Source organism: Erythrolamprus reginae, chromosome Z (assembly GCF_031021105.1).
Source record: "Erythrolamprus reginae isolate rEryReg1 chromosome Z, rEryReg1.hap1, whole genome shotgun sequence".
NCBI lineage: Eukaryota > Metazoa > Chordata > Lepidosauria > Squamata > Dipsadidae > Erythrolamprus > Erythrolamprus reginae.
In genome coordinates this window covers 147743991-147757472 of record NC_091963.1, presented here as the reverse complement: position 1 = coordinate 147757472, position 13482 = coordinate 147743991, and the positions used below count along the sequence as shown (strand labels likewise).

At 47.9% G+C, this 13482-nt stretch overlaps 1 protein-coding gene across 2 annotated transcripts in view; it reads left to right on the top strand.

Moving 5' to 3' along the window:
- Positions 1-526: 526 nt before the first annotated feature.
- JPH4 (junctophilin 4) overlaps positions 527-13482 on the top strand; it is a 40386-nt gene continuing 27430 nt past the window's right edge. The window contains exons 1-3 of one of the 2 annotated variants that reach the window (XM_070729769.1): positions 527-617; positions 2285-3848; positions 7176-7965. In XM_070729769.1, coding sequence (XP_070585870.1) covers positions 3470-3848; positions 7176-7965 — 1169 coding nt within the window. In that variant the 5' untranslated portion in view covers positions 527-617; positions 2285-3469. Of the gene's footprint in view, positions 618-1552; positions 1596-2284; positions 3849-7175; positions 7966-13482 lie in introns of those variants that run through there. The other variant, XM_070729768.1, reaches the window with a different exon arrangement.

The window sequence follows — 13482 nt, the reverse complement described above, 5'->3', positions numbered from 1 at the left end:
CTCTCTTCTCCCACCCCCCTCCATCAGGATCCTCTTTGCTTAGCGCCTTTGGTGGATTCTCTGCTGATTCAGCTGGCTTTAATTCCAGCTCTGCATCCTTCTCTCTCTCTCTCCATCCTTCTCTCTCTCTGTGTGTGTGTGTCTCTCTCCCATTCCAGCCATCCCTCTTTCCCCAACCCTCCCTCCCCCCAAACCGTGTCCCGTGCTTTTTCCTCCCGGTCCCTCCATCCTCCGCTTATTCGTCTGCCTCTCCGCCTGATCCCTTCTCCTTTTTTGCCCCCCCCTTCCCCGTTTCGCGTTTTTGGAGGGTCCCGCGAGCTTTCTTGTTTTTTTCCATACTCGCCCACCCGTCCAGGACTCCCCCCACCCCGCCGCCGCCTCCTGCTTCCTCAGTGGGGCTGTCTTTTTTCTTTCCCCCAGCCCCCACCCAGCGGTATTCCCAGCGGGAGATCCCCCTCCATCGATCTACTGGCTCTCGCCTTGGGTGTGTCTCCGAAGTGCATCTGTGCGTTTCCAGCAGATCTGGCGAGTAGGTTTTCTGTGGGTTTTTTTTTCCCTTTTCTGTTTTTCCCTTCCCTTCTTCGCCTTCCAGACTGTTTCCTGGGAACCCACACCTGGTAAGCGTGGAATTATTTTGGGAATATTTTCCGGACGTCGGAAGAGCTGTTGCTTTGGGCTTTTCCTGCATGCGGCGGTCGTTATATGAATCCCTCCCTCTCCATCCATCCCTCCTTCTCATCTATTTATCTATCTATTTATCTATCTACTGTATATATATCTGTCTGTCTGTCTTTTTCCAGCCCATCAAATGCACCGTGCACATCTAGGTTTGCAGGATTTTTCCCAGCATGTTTTTTAGGATCGTGGCTTATTTCATGCTTGCAAGACGATGGGCAATCGAGCGTTTATGAGTGAGCTCTTGGTGAAGATTGTCCCCCTTTTGCTGGCGAATGTGGGGCACGTTTGGTGTGGGGCGGGCTCTGCAGCTGACACTAATTCTTCCTGGGTGTGTAAAAAAAAGTGAGCCTCACAGAAAGGGGGTGCGTGCACAGTAGTTCCCCTCCCTAACCCTGCCTGGTGGTTAGGTAGGTAGGTAGTAGATAGATAGATAGATAGATAGATAGATAGATAGATAGATAGATAGATAGATAGATAGATAGATAGATAGATAGATAGATAGATAGCATGTGCACAGGTCTGGATTTTGTGTGTGCAACTGGGTTGTGCGTGCATGGGTGAGTGTGTAAACCTGCTGACTGGGCATGAATTCCTGCACGCTCGTTCTCTCTTTTGCAGCTAGTATGTGGGTTGATTTGGGGGGAAGCTTTGTTTTGTGTGTTTGTCTTTTTTTAAAAAACCAACAACACCCATTTCAAGAGTGCCTGATACATGCGTGTGGGTTTGTGTGTGCTCACGCGCATGTGTGATCTTCCTCAGGTGATGTCAATCCGCCTTGTGCGGTGGATGGCTTCGACGGGTGCTTGTTTACAAAAGTGCCTCTGTGCGTGTGTGTGTGTGTGTGTGTGTGTTTGTGTGTGTACAGGAGTGGGAGGAGGGGTTGTTGCACATCTGTCTCCCCTGAGGAGGCAACGCTTGTGAGTTGTTTTCAGTCTTGGCTCGTTAACCAACAGAGGTGTACCTTCTTATCCAATGCCTCTTAATTCTTCGCTTCTTTATTTCTCTCTCTTTCTCTCTCTCCCTTGCTCTCTTCGTTTTTTTGCAACATGCATGGATTTTTAATTTTAGTTCTATTAGCTATCATAGTATTTTGGTGTTTCTCAGGCTTGGCAACTTTAAGAACTGTGGACTTCAAATCCCAGAATTTATAAATTCTTTCTTTCTTTCTTTCTTTCTTTCTTTCTTTCATCTTCCTTCCTTCCCTCCCTCCCTCCCTCCCTCCATCCTTTCTTTTTTCTTTTCTTGTTTTTATTCCTCCTTCCCTTCCTTCCTCCCTCTCTCACTCTCTCCACTCTTTTTGCAACCAGCATGGGTTATAATTTTAGTTTTATTAGTAGCCATCATGGCATTACGGTATTTTACTGGCTCTCAGGCTTGATAACTTGAAGTACTGTTGACTTAAAATTCCATAATTCATTATTTCCCTTCCCTTTTCCCCTTTTCTTCTTTCCTTTCCTTTCTTCTCTTCTCTTTCTTTTTCTTTCCTTCTCTTTCTTTCTCACTTTTCCCTTCCTTCCTTCCTCCCTCCCTGCCTCCCTCCCCCCCTCCACTGTTTTTGCAATGTTCACTTGAGTATGTGCCTAATCTCTTATGTGTCTCAATGCAGGTTGTTCTCCACATTTTGTACCACCACCAACCCTACTGCCTCTCCACCACTCAGAAGAGATTGGCTGGTTGTGTGGGGATGGTCTAGATTGCTTCTGATGGGCCCTAGGGAGGAAAATCCCAGGATCCGCTTTTCTGCTTGATGCTATCGAGGTTTGCGGACCCTGAATTCCAGAACCTCCATTCACGGATGGCCTCCGTTGAGGACTTTGACGGTCCCTCAGCCCCACCATGAATGGAGTGTCACCATGCCTTCATGGTCACCTGCGGTTGGGGATCCGCCTTCTGGTTCTCTTCCGCCCATAAGTCACCACTGATCAACCGAGAGACCACCCTAAGCCTTCTCAACCAAAGAGTTCAGACCCAGACATTGTCTGTCCTGAACTTGGGACATGGAAAGTAGTCACCAAAACTTTGTCTCCTGCTGCTGAAGAAGCGGGAAGAAGACTCACCACAAATGAATTTCTTTTAAAAACTAGCATGTTTGGTCCTCGCCAAAGAAAGGCCAACTGGCTCCACAAAGCACTTAGATTATCTGCGGCGCCACCAGATTCCTCAACAGACCTCAGAAAACCCATATCTTCTGATATTCCAGGTGTCCAACTCATCTCCAATTCTCGGGACCTCCAACTAGACAACATGCAGTCTTGAGGAACATCTATAGATAACTCCTGGACCATTGCTTTTGTTTCTAGTTGGAAGACATTTTTTTGGGGGGGGGTTTCCTTAAATACTAGGAAGAGCAGTGAAGGTTCCACAGGCTTGCGCCCAGATTAAAAAAAAAATTCACACAAATTTTGCACTTTGATGCCTATGACTTTTTTGCAAACTTTAATATAATCCCACCTTCATTACCACTAAATGTTGGGCTCGCCCTACTACAGCTAGACCTCAGCGGCTGCCAAGAAGCCTTTGGCTTCCTCCTCGGCAACTCCCTGGGAGTTGATAACCCAACGGTAACAAAACAAGCCGGCATTAGCCAAATTGGAATTGCAGTTCAGCCGAAGCGGAGTCTCTGGGCCAGAACGGCTTGCCGTTGTCTGGCCGTCCAGAGGGAGACATGGAGGACTGAAGCCGTTCTCGGTGGAGCCGAGCCATGTAGAAACGAGTTTGACGGGCAGCAGAGATGCGTATGGGGACTCGGAGGTAACTGCAGCCCGATTGGCCGGGGAGAAACATTACATGAATGTCCAACGGAGGCAGATTTGAGTTTGATGATGGAGGCTGTTATGTGGGTGACTGGGAAGAGGGCCGGGCACATGGCTACGGGGTGTGCACAGGCCCAGGCGCCCAGGGAGAGTACAGCGGGCGTTGGAGTCACGGCTTCGAGTCTCTGGGTGTCTACACTTGGCCCAGTGGAAATACCTACCAGGGCTTCTGGAGTCAAGGCAAGCGCAGTGGCCTGGGCACAGAGCAGAAGAGCAAGTGGAGTTACAAGGGGGAGTGGTGCCATGGGCTGAAGGGCCACCTGGGCATCTGGGAAAGCCACTCGGGAGTCGTCTACGAAGGCATGTGGCGCGAAGGTCTTCAGGATGGCTATGGGATGGAGACCTACGCGGATGGAGGTGAGTCAGAAGAACAGGGTTGGGCAGCTGGGCTGTTGTTCCTTCCAGGTCTGGTGGGTCCTGACGTCATTTCTGTCTTCTGATTGTTCACGTGGCCCACTACGTTGTGTCCATGCCCAGTTCTCCTCTGTAAGTCTGTTGAGGCGCAGTTGGAGAAGAACCCGGGTTCTTTCCCTCTTCTCCACATACTTTCCGCATACCATCGCTTAATCCCTTTGTCTGGATCAGGGGTGGCAAACTCAAGGTCCACCGGCCAGATCCAACCCGCAGGATGCTTAAATCTGGGCCCCTTTTTGGCCAGGAGACTGCTGCAGGAGGCCGAAAACTGCCCACCCAAAGGGCTCACGCGTACTCACCCTTTGCCTTATTTTGGCCAGCAGGGTGCTGCAGGAGGTATCCGTTTCATCTCCTTTCCTCTCGCACTCCCTCCCCTCTCCTGGCTGGCTCACGGAGTCTGCGGAGAGGGGCGGCATACAAATCCAATTAATAATAATAATAATAATAATAATAATAATAATAATAATAACAACAACAACAACTACTACTACTACTACTACTACTACTACTATGCCGATCCAGCCCTCAAAGAAATCCAGTTTGACATCCCTGATTTATAGGTTTCTCTAGTCCAGTGCTTCTCAAATAATGGGGCGCACCCCTCTGGGAGGGTACAGAGCAATGCCAGAGGCGGCGCATGCCCCCAGGGAACATGCTTTTTTTGCCACAGGGAGTAGGACTTGCATCTTACCTGACGCTTGTAGTGGTACCTCTGTTGCGTTCCTCAGTGTTGTGTCTAGGGCATTCCTTCCTAAAATAAAACATCTCAAGAGTTCAATCAAACTTCTCAAACTCGCAAGATGTTTTCTTTTAGAACGGACTGCCCTGGACACAACACCAAGGAATGCGACAGATATACCAGTACAAGTGTCATGTAGGTCCTGCATCTCGTGGTGGGATGCAATTTCTTCTTCCTTGATAATTGAGAAGCACTGCTCTAGTCTAAGAACACCATCTGTGTGTCTTAAGATAATGGTGGAGGTGATAATGGTGATAGAAAGTCCATAGAAAATTGGTCAGATATCTCCATATACTTTTCATTCCCCCTTGCTCCATTTCTTCATCCAGATGTTCCTCTAAAACAGGGGTAGGCAAAGGTGGCTGTTCTATGACTTGTGGACTTCAACTCCCAGAATTCCTGAGCTAGCATGATTGGCTCAGGAATTCTGGGAGTTGAAGTCCACAAGTCATAGAAAAGCCAACTTTGCCTACCCCTACTCTAGAACATCATCTGTATGTTCTAAGATACTGGTGGTGATGGTTGTGGAGGGTGAGGGTGATGCAGTATGTAGAAAGTTGGTCACTCACTCTTGCTCCATTTCTTCAACTAGATGTTCCTTTTCCACACCACCTCCCTGTCCTAAGGTAATGGGTGGAGGTGATGTTGTGGTGAGGATGGTGCTGATGGTGATGTGGTCTACAGAAAGTTGGTCAGATTTCTTCGTATACTTTTCGTACACTCTTCATCTAGAATTCTAGATGTTTACCACAGCAACAGTGTCTTCCAATATACTGGGGAAGGAGATGTCGATTGTGGGTGATGTGGTCCATAGAAACTTGGTCAGACACTGTTCATACACTTTTCGTACACCGTTGCTTCATCTCGTCATTTAGAATTCTAGATGCCCCATTACCACCATATCCATCTCTTCCAATATAATGGTGGTGGTGGTGGTGATTGAGGGTGATACGGTCCATAGAAAGTTGATCAGATCCCTCCATATGCTTTTCATTCCTTTATTCCTTAAACTGGAGATTCCTCTAGAACAGGGGTCTCCAACCTTGGCAATTTTAAACCTGGTGAACTTTGCTGTCTGAGGAACTCTGGGAGTTGAAATCCATAAGTCTTAAAATTGCCAAGGTTGGAGACCTAGAACACCATATTTCTGAGATAACGGGTGGAGGTGGTTGTAGTGGTGATGGAGGGGGTAAGGATGGCGTTGGTGGTGACCGTTCTTTCCACCTCTCTCACACATATTGTTCACACACCATTGCTTCATCTCTTCATCAAGATGTCCCTCTACCACACACACCATCAGTGTTTTCCAAGATAATGGTGGAGCTGGTGGTGGTTGAGGGTGAGGCGATCCATAAGAAAGTTGGTCAGTTTTTTCTGAATACTTTTCATTCACCCTTGCTCCATCTCTTCATCTAGGTGTTCTTCTAGAATACCGTCTCTCGCGGTCCCATGGCAAGAGGTGCTGATGATCGTAGTAATAACAATGGGGACGATGATGGCAGTGTTGGGGATGGTTCTTCCAGCCTCTCCCTCATGCACTGTTCTCATACATGCTGTTCCTATAACACTGTTCTCACGCACGCGGTCCTCGGAGAGGGGTGGCATACAAATCCAATTCAATCAATCAATCAATCAATCAATCAATCAATCAATTGCTTTGTGTCTTCATGTAGATGAACACTACCTGTGGGTTCCAAGATAGTGATGGAGGTGATGGTAGTAATGATGGTGGTGGTGGCAATGCTAGTGGAGATTGACTGTGATGTGGTCCATAGAAAAGCTGGTCAGATTCCTCCATATATCTTTCCTTCGCCATTGTTCCACACCTTCATCTAGATGTTTCTTGGAACACCACATCTCTGGTGTTGGGTGGGGATGGTTGTGGTGGGGATGGAATGGGTGAGGATGAGGATGATGATCGCAATGGCAATGGGGGTGACGGTTCTTCCCACCTCTCTCTTCACATGCCATTCGCACACCGTTGCTTCGTCACTTTCATGTAGAAATCCCTCTAGAACACCCTTTGAGCCTCTCAAGATAATGGGTAGAAGTGGTTGTGGTGTGGGTAATGTGGCCCATTAAAAGGTGATCCAATTTCATCGGCAAGTTTGAAACTCAACTGGGCCATAAAACATGGCATGTTTTCACACGCACATTGCATGCCCGCTTCGGAGCAACCCTAACCCTTGTAATCACAGGAATAAGCAACTAATCCTGGAAGCTCTTGAAAGAACAAGAGGTGGCAAACCAATATGAATGAAGTCCCATCCATGTCATTTAACCATCCTTCTAGAGAAGACATGCCTGCGTAGGTCCTTGAACCTCACCCATGACATTTTTCCCGTGGTCTCCAGCACAAACATCTAGTGTTCTTGATCCTGTTTTCATAAGACAGTTCTTCCTTCTTGGTAGGTGTGGGAAGACCTGAATGATCCTCCTTAGCTGGACCGGGATGTTGGACATCTCTTGTCCAAGAGATGTTACATGTCCTTCAACTTCCTTGGTTGATCTCATATTTCCCTCCCTTGCAGGTACTTACCAAGGCCAGTGGCAATCCGGCAAGCGCCATGGATATGGAGTGCGCCAAAGTGTCCCGTACCGTCAAGCCACCCTAGTGCGCTCCCCACACCGAACCTCCCTGGAGTCTCTCCACAGTGAGGCCGACCACAATGCTCCGGTGGTCCCTCTCCCTCCTCCTTCGCTGCCTCCTCCACCACTCCCTGGGGACAGCCCTGCCTCAGGATCGAGGGGTGGCTTTGTCTTAGCTTTCCCTGGAGACCCGGACTTCCCCAAAGGAACCAAGAAGAAGAGCGGCGGGTTCTTCCGGCGTTCCTTGCTCTTAAGCGGGCTAAGGGTGCGGAGGGCCGAGTCTAAAGCCTCTCTGGGCAGCAAGCGAGGGTCCCTCAAGAGCGAGGCAGGAGTCAGCTCAGCGGGAAGCGAGGCCACCACTCTCAGCTATGCCGAGACCGAACCGCCTGAGCTGCCTTCGACTCTGACCATTGAAGGTTCCTCCACCGAGGTCTACGCAGGAGAATGGCGGGCCGACCGGCGCAGTGGCTACGGGGTGAGTCGCCGCTCCAATGGTCTGCGGTACGAGGGTGAATGGCTGGGGAACCGGCGACATGGGTACGGGCGCACCACCTACCCCGACGGATCCAAAGAAGAAGGGAAGTACAAAGTCAACCGGTTGGTAAGCGGGAAGGTGAAGAATCTTATCCCGCTTCGACGGAGCAAAGTCAAAGAGAAAGTGGACAGAGCCGTCGAGGTGGCCCGGAGAGCAGTCAGCATGGCTCGTCAGAAGCAAGAATTAGCCATCGCCAGGTAAGAAGGGGAACTGAAGGTGGTGGTGCCTCGGGAAAAGAATAAACACCAGTACATTCTTACAACTCTCTCATCAATGGTTTCCCTCAACCATTGACATGGGGAAATGTCCAAACTTGGCAACAAGACTTGTGGCCTTCAACATGAAGACTGGTGAACTTCAACTCCCAGAATTCCCCAGGTAGCCGCAGTTGAGAGTCAAAGTCCACAAGTCTTCCAATTGCCACAATTGGACACCTCTCTGTTGTAGAACTAAATGAGGGACGACATTTCTAACAAACTCATTTTACCTCATGATTTTGTTCCCAGCTAACTGCCTTAGCCTAAAATTGGCTCGTTGGAAAATATGTGCGTAGATTTATTCTGATTTTTTTAAAAAGACCATATATTTTTTTCTTTTTAATAGAGGGGATCCAGGATTACCGTGGATCAAGAGGAGAATTCCTCTCAGCGGGAGCCATTTTGAAAAAGAGGCAGAACAAAACATTCTCCTTCTGGTGTTGGGTTTTTTGTTTTGTTTTTTGAGTCTCCCACACAGACTTTAGCGTGTTTAAAAAAAAAAATCCATCGTGATCGGGCTTCCCAGATGGAAAATTCATTATAAAAATAATTTGGGGCTGGTGGGAAGGAATTAAAAGGCTTCTTCTTGTTATGGTGGTAGTGGTGGTGGTTGGGTGCGTTGAGGGTGTAGATCTTGGCTCCAGCCCTCAAAATTAAGGGAGATGAATTTATGCAATTTTTAAAAACTATCTGTCCTTTTCTTCTTCTTCTCTTTTTTTCATCTGCATTTTCTTTCTTTTTGGTTCTTCTCTCGCTCTGCCTTTATTTTTCTCAAATGCCAAATCCCCCTTTTTTCCTTTCTTTTTAAATTTTCCTTTCTTTTTAAAAGATTCCCTTTTCTAGCTGTTGTTTTCATATCCTTTTCTGTCCCCTAACCAGGCCTTCTTCCTCCCCCCTCTCTCTTTCTCTCTTTTTTGCTTTTTCTCTCTTTCCCTTGTTCTCTTTTCCATCTCTCTCTTTCTCCCTCTTTCTCTTTCTTTTTCTCTTTCTCCCTGCCTTTCTTCCGCTTTCTCCTTCTCTCTTTCTCTCTTTTTCTCTTTCTTCCTCTTCCTCTCACACTCTCTTTCTCCCTCTTTCCCTCTCCTTCTTTCTCCCTCTCTCTTCCCCTTTTTCTCTTTCTCTCTCTTTCTCCCTCTCTTCCCTCCCTCTATCTCTCCTTGTCCCTCTCTCTCTTTCTTTCTCCCCCTTTCTCTGTCTTTCTCCCTCTCTCTCTCTCTTTCTCTCCCCCTCTATCATTCTTTTTTCTCTCCCTTTCACTCCCCCCCTGTCTAAAACTGTAGGTGAGTCCATCTGTATGTGTATATTCAACGAGCGCGCATGCGCATATTTGTGTTTGCATGTGTATGTGAGTGAGTGTGTAAAAAGGCCAGCTCCTGGTGTAGGCTGCCCGATCACCTAAGCAACAGGAGGATGGGCGAGGCGATTGGCTGACGGCTGCCATGGCAACAGCCGCCGCATCCTACGGGCATGGACCAGGGACGGGAGGGGAAGGGAGCGAGGCGGAGCCGTCCAAGGAGAGAAGAGACGGGGAAAGGGGCTGATCGAGAAATGTTGTTGCGTCGCACAAGCACACACACACACACACAGAGACACACACACAAGCACACATGCACATGAGGGTGGGGAATAGAGCGGAGAGGCATGGAAACAAGAGGAACAGACAGCGGGTGCATAAACAAACCAAGATGCAAGTTGCGTGGGTGAAAGCAAACCAGGTGTTATGGGGGTTGATTTGTGTGTAAGGTGGGGGGGGGTAGTGTAAATTGCAAGGAGGCTTTTTTTGGGAAGTGGGGGATTTGAGGGTTGCATCCAAGCAGAGCCCCCTCTCCCTCCAATTGCAACAACTATTCCTTTTCAATCTCCTCTTTTTTCAGATTTAAGGCGAATTTTGTAATCCACGGGTAGCGCTCGAATTACAGACCGCAATCGAGCCCGGCATTACCGGGGTTCAGGGAGATGTTGGCTGATAGAGCTTCGTTTCATTTTTTATGACTTTTTCCCACCACAGTGGTTAAAGCGAATCCCTGCCGTTGATCATTCCTTAAGTGAATCTGGTGAATTTTTTGCTTGTGGGAAGGTCGTTAAAGGGGAAATTACGGGATCTGGGAGAGGAGGTTGGGGTGCTGAGACCGTCGTAAATATTAGTCGGTCATGCCGGGTGTCGGAATTTTGATCAGAGATGGATGCTACAAACTGTCAACAACAGTGATAAATCTCTTTTTTTTTGCCCCAGCACCGTCGTAACATTGAACTGTTGTAAATCGAGGAATCCCTTTATTGCGGTGAGGCGATGCTTAAAATGGCATTTCTATGGAGAGCCTCAACCATCCAAATTTTATTTTTATTTTTTATTTATTCATTTGTCCAATACACAAATACATAGGAAGAAAAATAGACATGTAGTAATATATATAAGGGTAAAGTGAACTTAGAGGAGAGGATATATGAAAGAAAGAGAATATCTATGATAAGTGAGAGAAAGGAAAGACAATTGGACAGGGGACGAAAGGCACACCAGTGCACTTATGTACGCCCCTAGTGCACTTATGTACGCCCCTAAATAAGGGTTATCCCTAAATAAGGGTTATCCCAAAGGCGTCATTTTCCCAAAAAGAGGGATATTTTTGCTTCCAGGGGGAAGGATACTGCAAAATCCCCATTTCCTTCCCATTACAGTGGGAAGGATACTGGTTTTTAAAATAATTTTTTAAATTGGTGTTTAGAATAACAGCATAACAATAAAACATTCACACAACAGTGTGCTCAATGCACAAAGCGCCCACCACCAGACAACATTCATACCCCTCCACCAAAATGGGGGCGTATTTTCTATATACCATTTTAACTTAAGAGCAGTACATATATTTACATATTATAAAGTAATTCTAATTTATTCTTTATTGAAGGGAAACTGCCCTTCCCCCAGTGGGCCGACCTCTAGGGAGGCACAGGGTGCCATAATTGCCACATCAAAATGAAGCAACGGAGAATATTTTCTCAATGAGACGACCTCTATTGTATTGAGATCTCTCCTTTTATTGTATTTCACTTTTCCTGACATGTGGCACAGAATAACCAATCCGCGAACGCCGCATACATTAAGCCATCCCCCAACTACCATTCACTCATGCGCTGTATAAGGCAACCTCCTCGTGACTTCCCTATAGATAATTAATGGAAGCTTCATTGATGGATTGTGTGTTTACTGGTGATTAGCAAAGGAATGAGAGTAAGGCATATATTTCCTTATATGGAAGTTAGCTATACGTTATCTTCATGCTGTATATCAAGTTAATTATTTTCTACGTGGTCATGGATTCTGCAGCTTGATTACTCAGCCTGGACTTTGCTGCCTTTCCATGGAGGAAGAATAAGGTTTATACAGCACCCATTAGGCTAAAACATCACCCTTCAGCAATATTCTATCCCAATGTTCAGTGCCTAAGAACCTATGATTACAACACTTTATAACTTGGTCTCAAATTCTACTAACCACATGTCCTCTTAAGGACATGCGGTTAAGGGGAAGGATACTACAAAATCTCCATTCCGCTCTGGGACCAGCCAGAGGTGGTATTTGTCGGTTGTCCAAACTAATGCAAATTTCCACCACCAGTTCTCCAAACTATTCAAAATTTCCACTACCAGTTCTCCAAACTACAGAAAATTTGTGCTACCAGTTCTCCAAAATACTCAAAATTTGCGCTACCAGTTCTCCAAACTACACAAAATTTCCACTACCAGTTCTCCAAACTACACAATGTTTGTGCTACCAGTTCTCCAAACTACACAAAATTTCCGCTACCAGTTCTCCAAGCTACACAAAGTTTGTGCTACCAGTTCTCCAGAACCTGTCAGAACCTGCTGGATTTCGTCTCTTCTTATAACCACTTTTTACACACCGTTGTCCCCAGGGTAAAACGCAGGCGAGGGTTGCGACTTACCGCCGCTACGGGTGCCCTTCATGCGGCTCCATTTTCCCTATCAGAGCTATGGCAACCCACTATTGTCACATGATAAACAGTCCGATAAACATTGGTAATTGACTCACATTTATGATGGTTACAATGTCCCAGGGATCACAGGATCCCTTTTTGCCACCTTCCGACAAGCAGAGTCAATGTGAAAAAAACTCAGATTCACTTAACGACTGGATTCCTGACTTAACGAAGGCCCTGATTCACTTAACAGCCGTGGGAAGAAAGCCAGTAAAATGGAGCAAAACTCAGGTCAGTTAGCAACGTCAATTTTGGGTTCAGTTGTTCTCGTAATTTCGCACTAGCCGTAAGTGCGAAGATGTTAGCTAGACAGAGGTTCCTCCTCCATGTGTCTTTCTACTTGAGTTTGAAAGCTTGCCAAAGAAAAAAAAAATCAACGGGGGGGGGGGGGAATAGCAAGAATGTAACAAAATTAAATATTCACAATGTTAGAGAACCAATACAGTGATCCCCCGATCATTGCGAGGGTTCCGTTGCAGGACCCCTAGCAATGATCGGGTTTTCGCGAAGTAGCGCTGCGGAAGTAAAAACACCATCTGCGCATGCGCAGATGGTGTTTTTACTTCCGCAGCGCTAGCGAGGAGTCGAAGATTGGGGTTCCTGGGAAGGGGACTCAGCTGGGAAGCGGCGCTGGGGTTTCCCCACCGCCCACGCAAACTCCTCGCTGCCGCTCGCCCGCCCTTCGCCCGCCCACGCCGCTCGCTCGCCGCCGCTTCCCAGCTGAGTCCTGAAGCCAATTCGCTTCAGGACTCAGCTGGGAAGCGGCGCGAAGCGAACGGCGTGGGCGGGCAAAGGGCGGGCGAGCCACGGGCGCGCGGGCAGGCAGGCGGCGGACAAGCCGTTCGCTCGCGCCGCTCGCTCGCGCCGCTTCCCAGCTGAGTCCTGAAGCCAATTCGCTTCAGGACTCAGCTGGGAAGCGGCGTGAGCGAACGGCGTGGGCGGGCGAAGGGCGGGCGAGCGGCAGCGAGGAGTTTGCGTGGGCGGTGGGGGAAACTCCTCACTGATGCCCGCCGCTCGCCCTCCCGCCAGCAAGAGGGGGAAGACCCAGGGAAGCCGCCCAGCAGCTGATCTGCCCGGCGCCATCTACACATGCGTGCCCATAGAAAAAAAGGGCGCGCATGCGCAGATGGTGTTTTGACTTCCGGGTTGAAAAATCGCGATTTAGCCCGTTCGCAATGATCGGGATCGTGATACCCGGGGGATCACTGTAATTATAAGTTGTAAGATGTGTAAAACGGCTGGATCAGGTTAAACAGAAGCCGAAACGCTAAGAAAAGCCAAGTTTCCCAAATTTTATTGCAGGTGGTTCTCAAATTACGACCCAAAACTGAGCTTGCAACTTCCGTTGCTAAGCAAGATAGCTGCCAAGTGAGTTTGCCCCTATTTTACCTTGCTTGCTGGTTGCCACGGACGTTAAGTGAATCCGGATTGACTTTGCTCATAAGACGGTCGCTAAAGA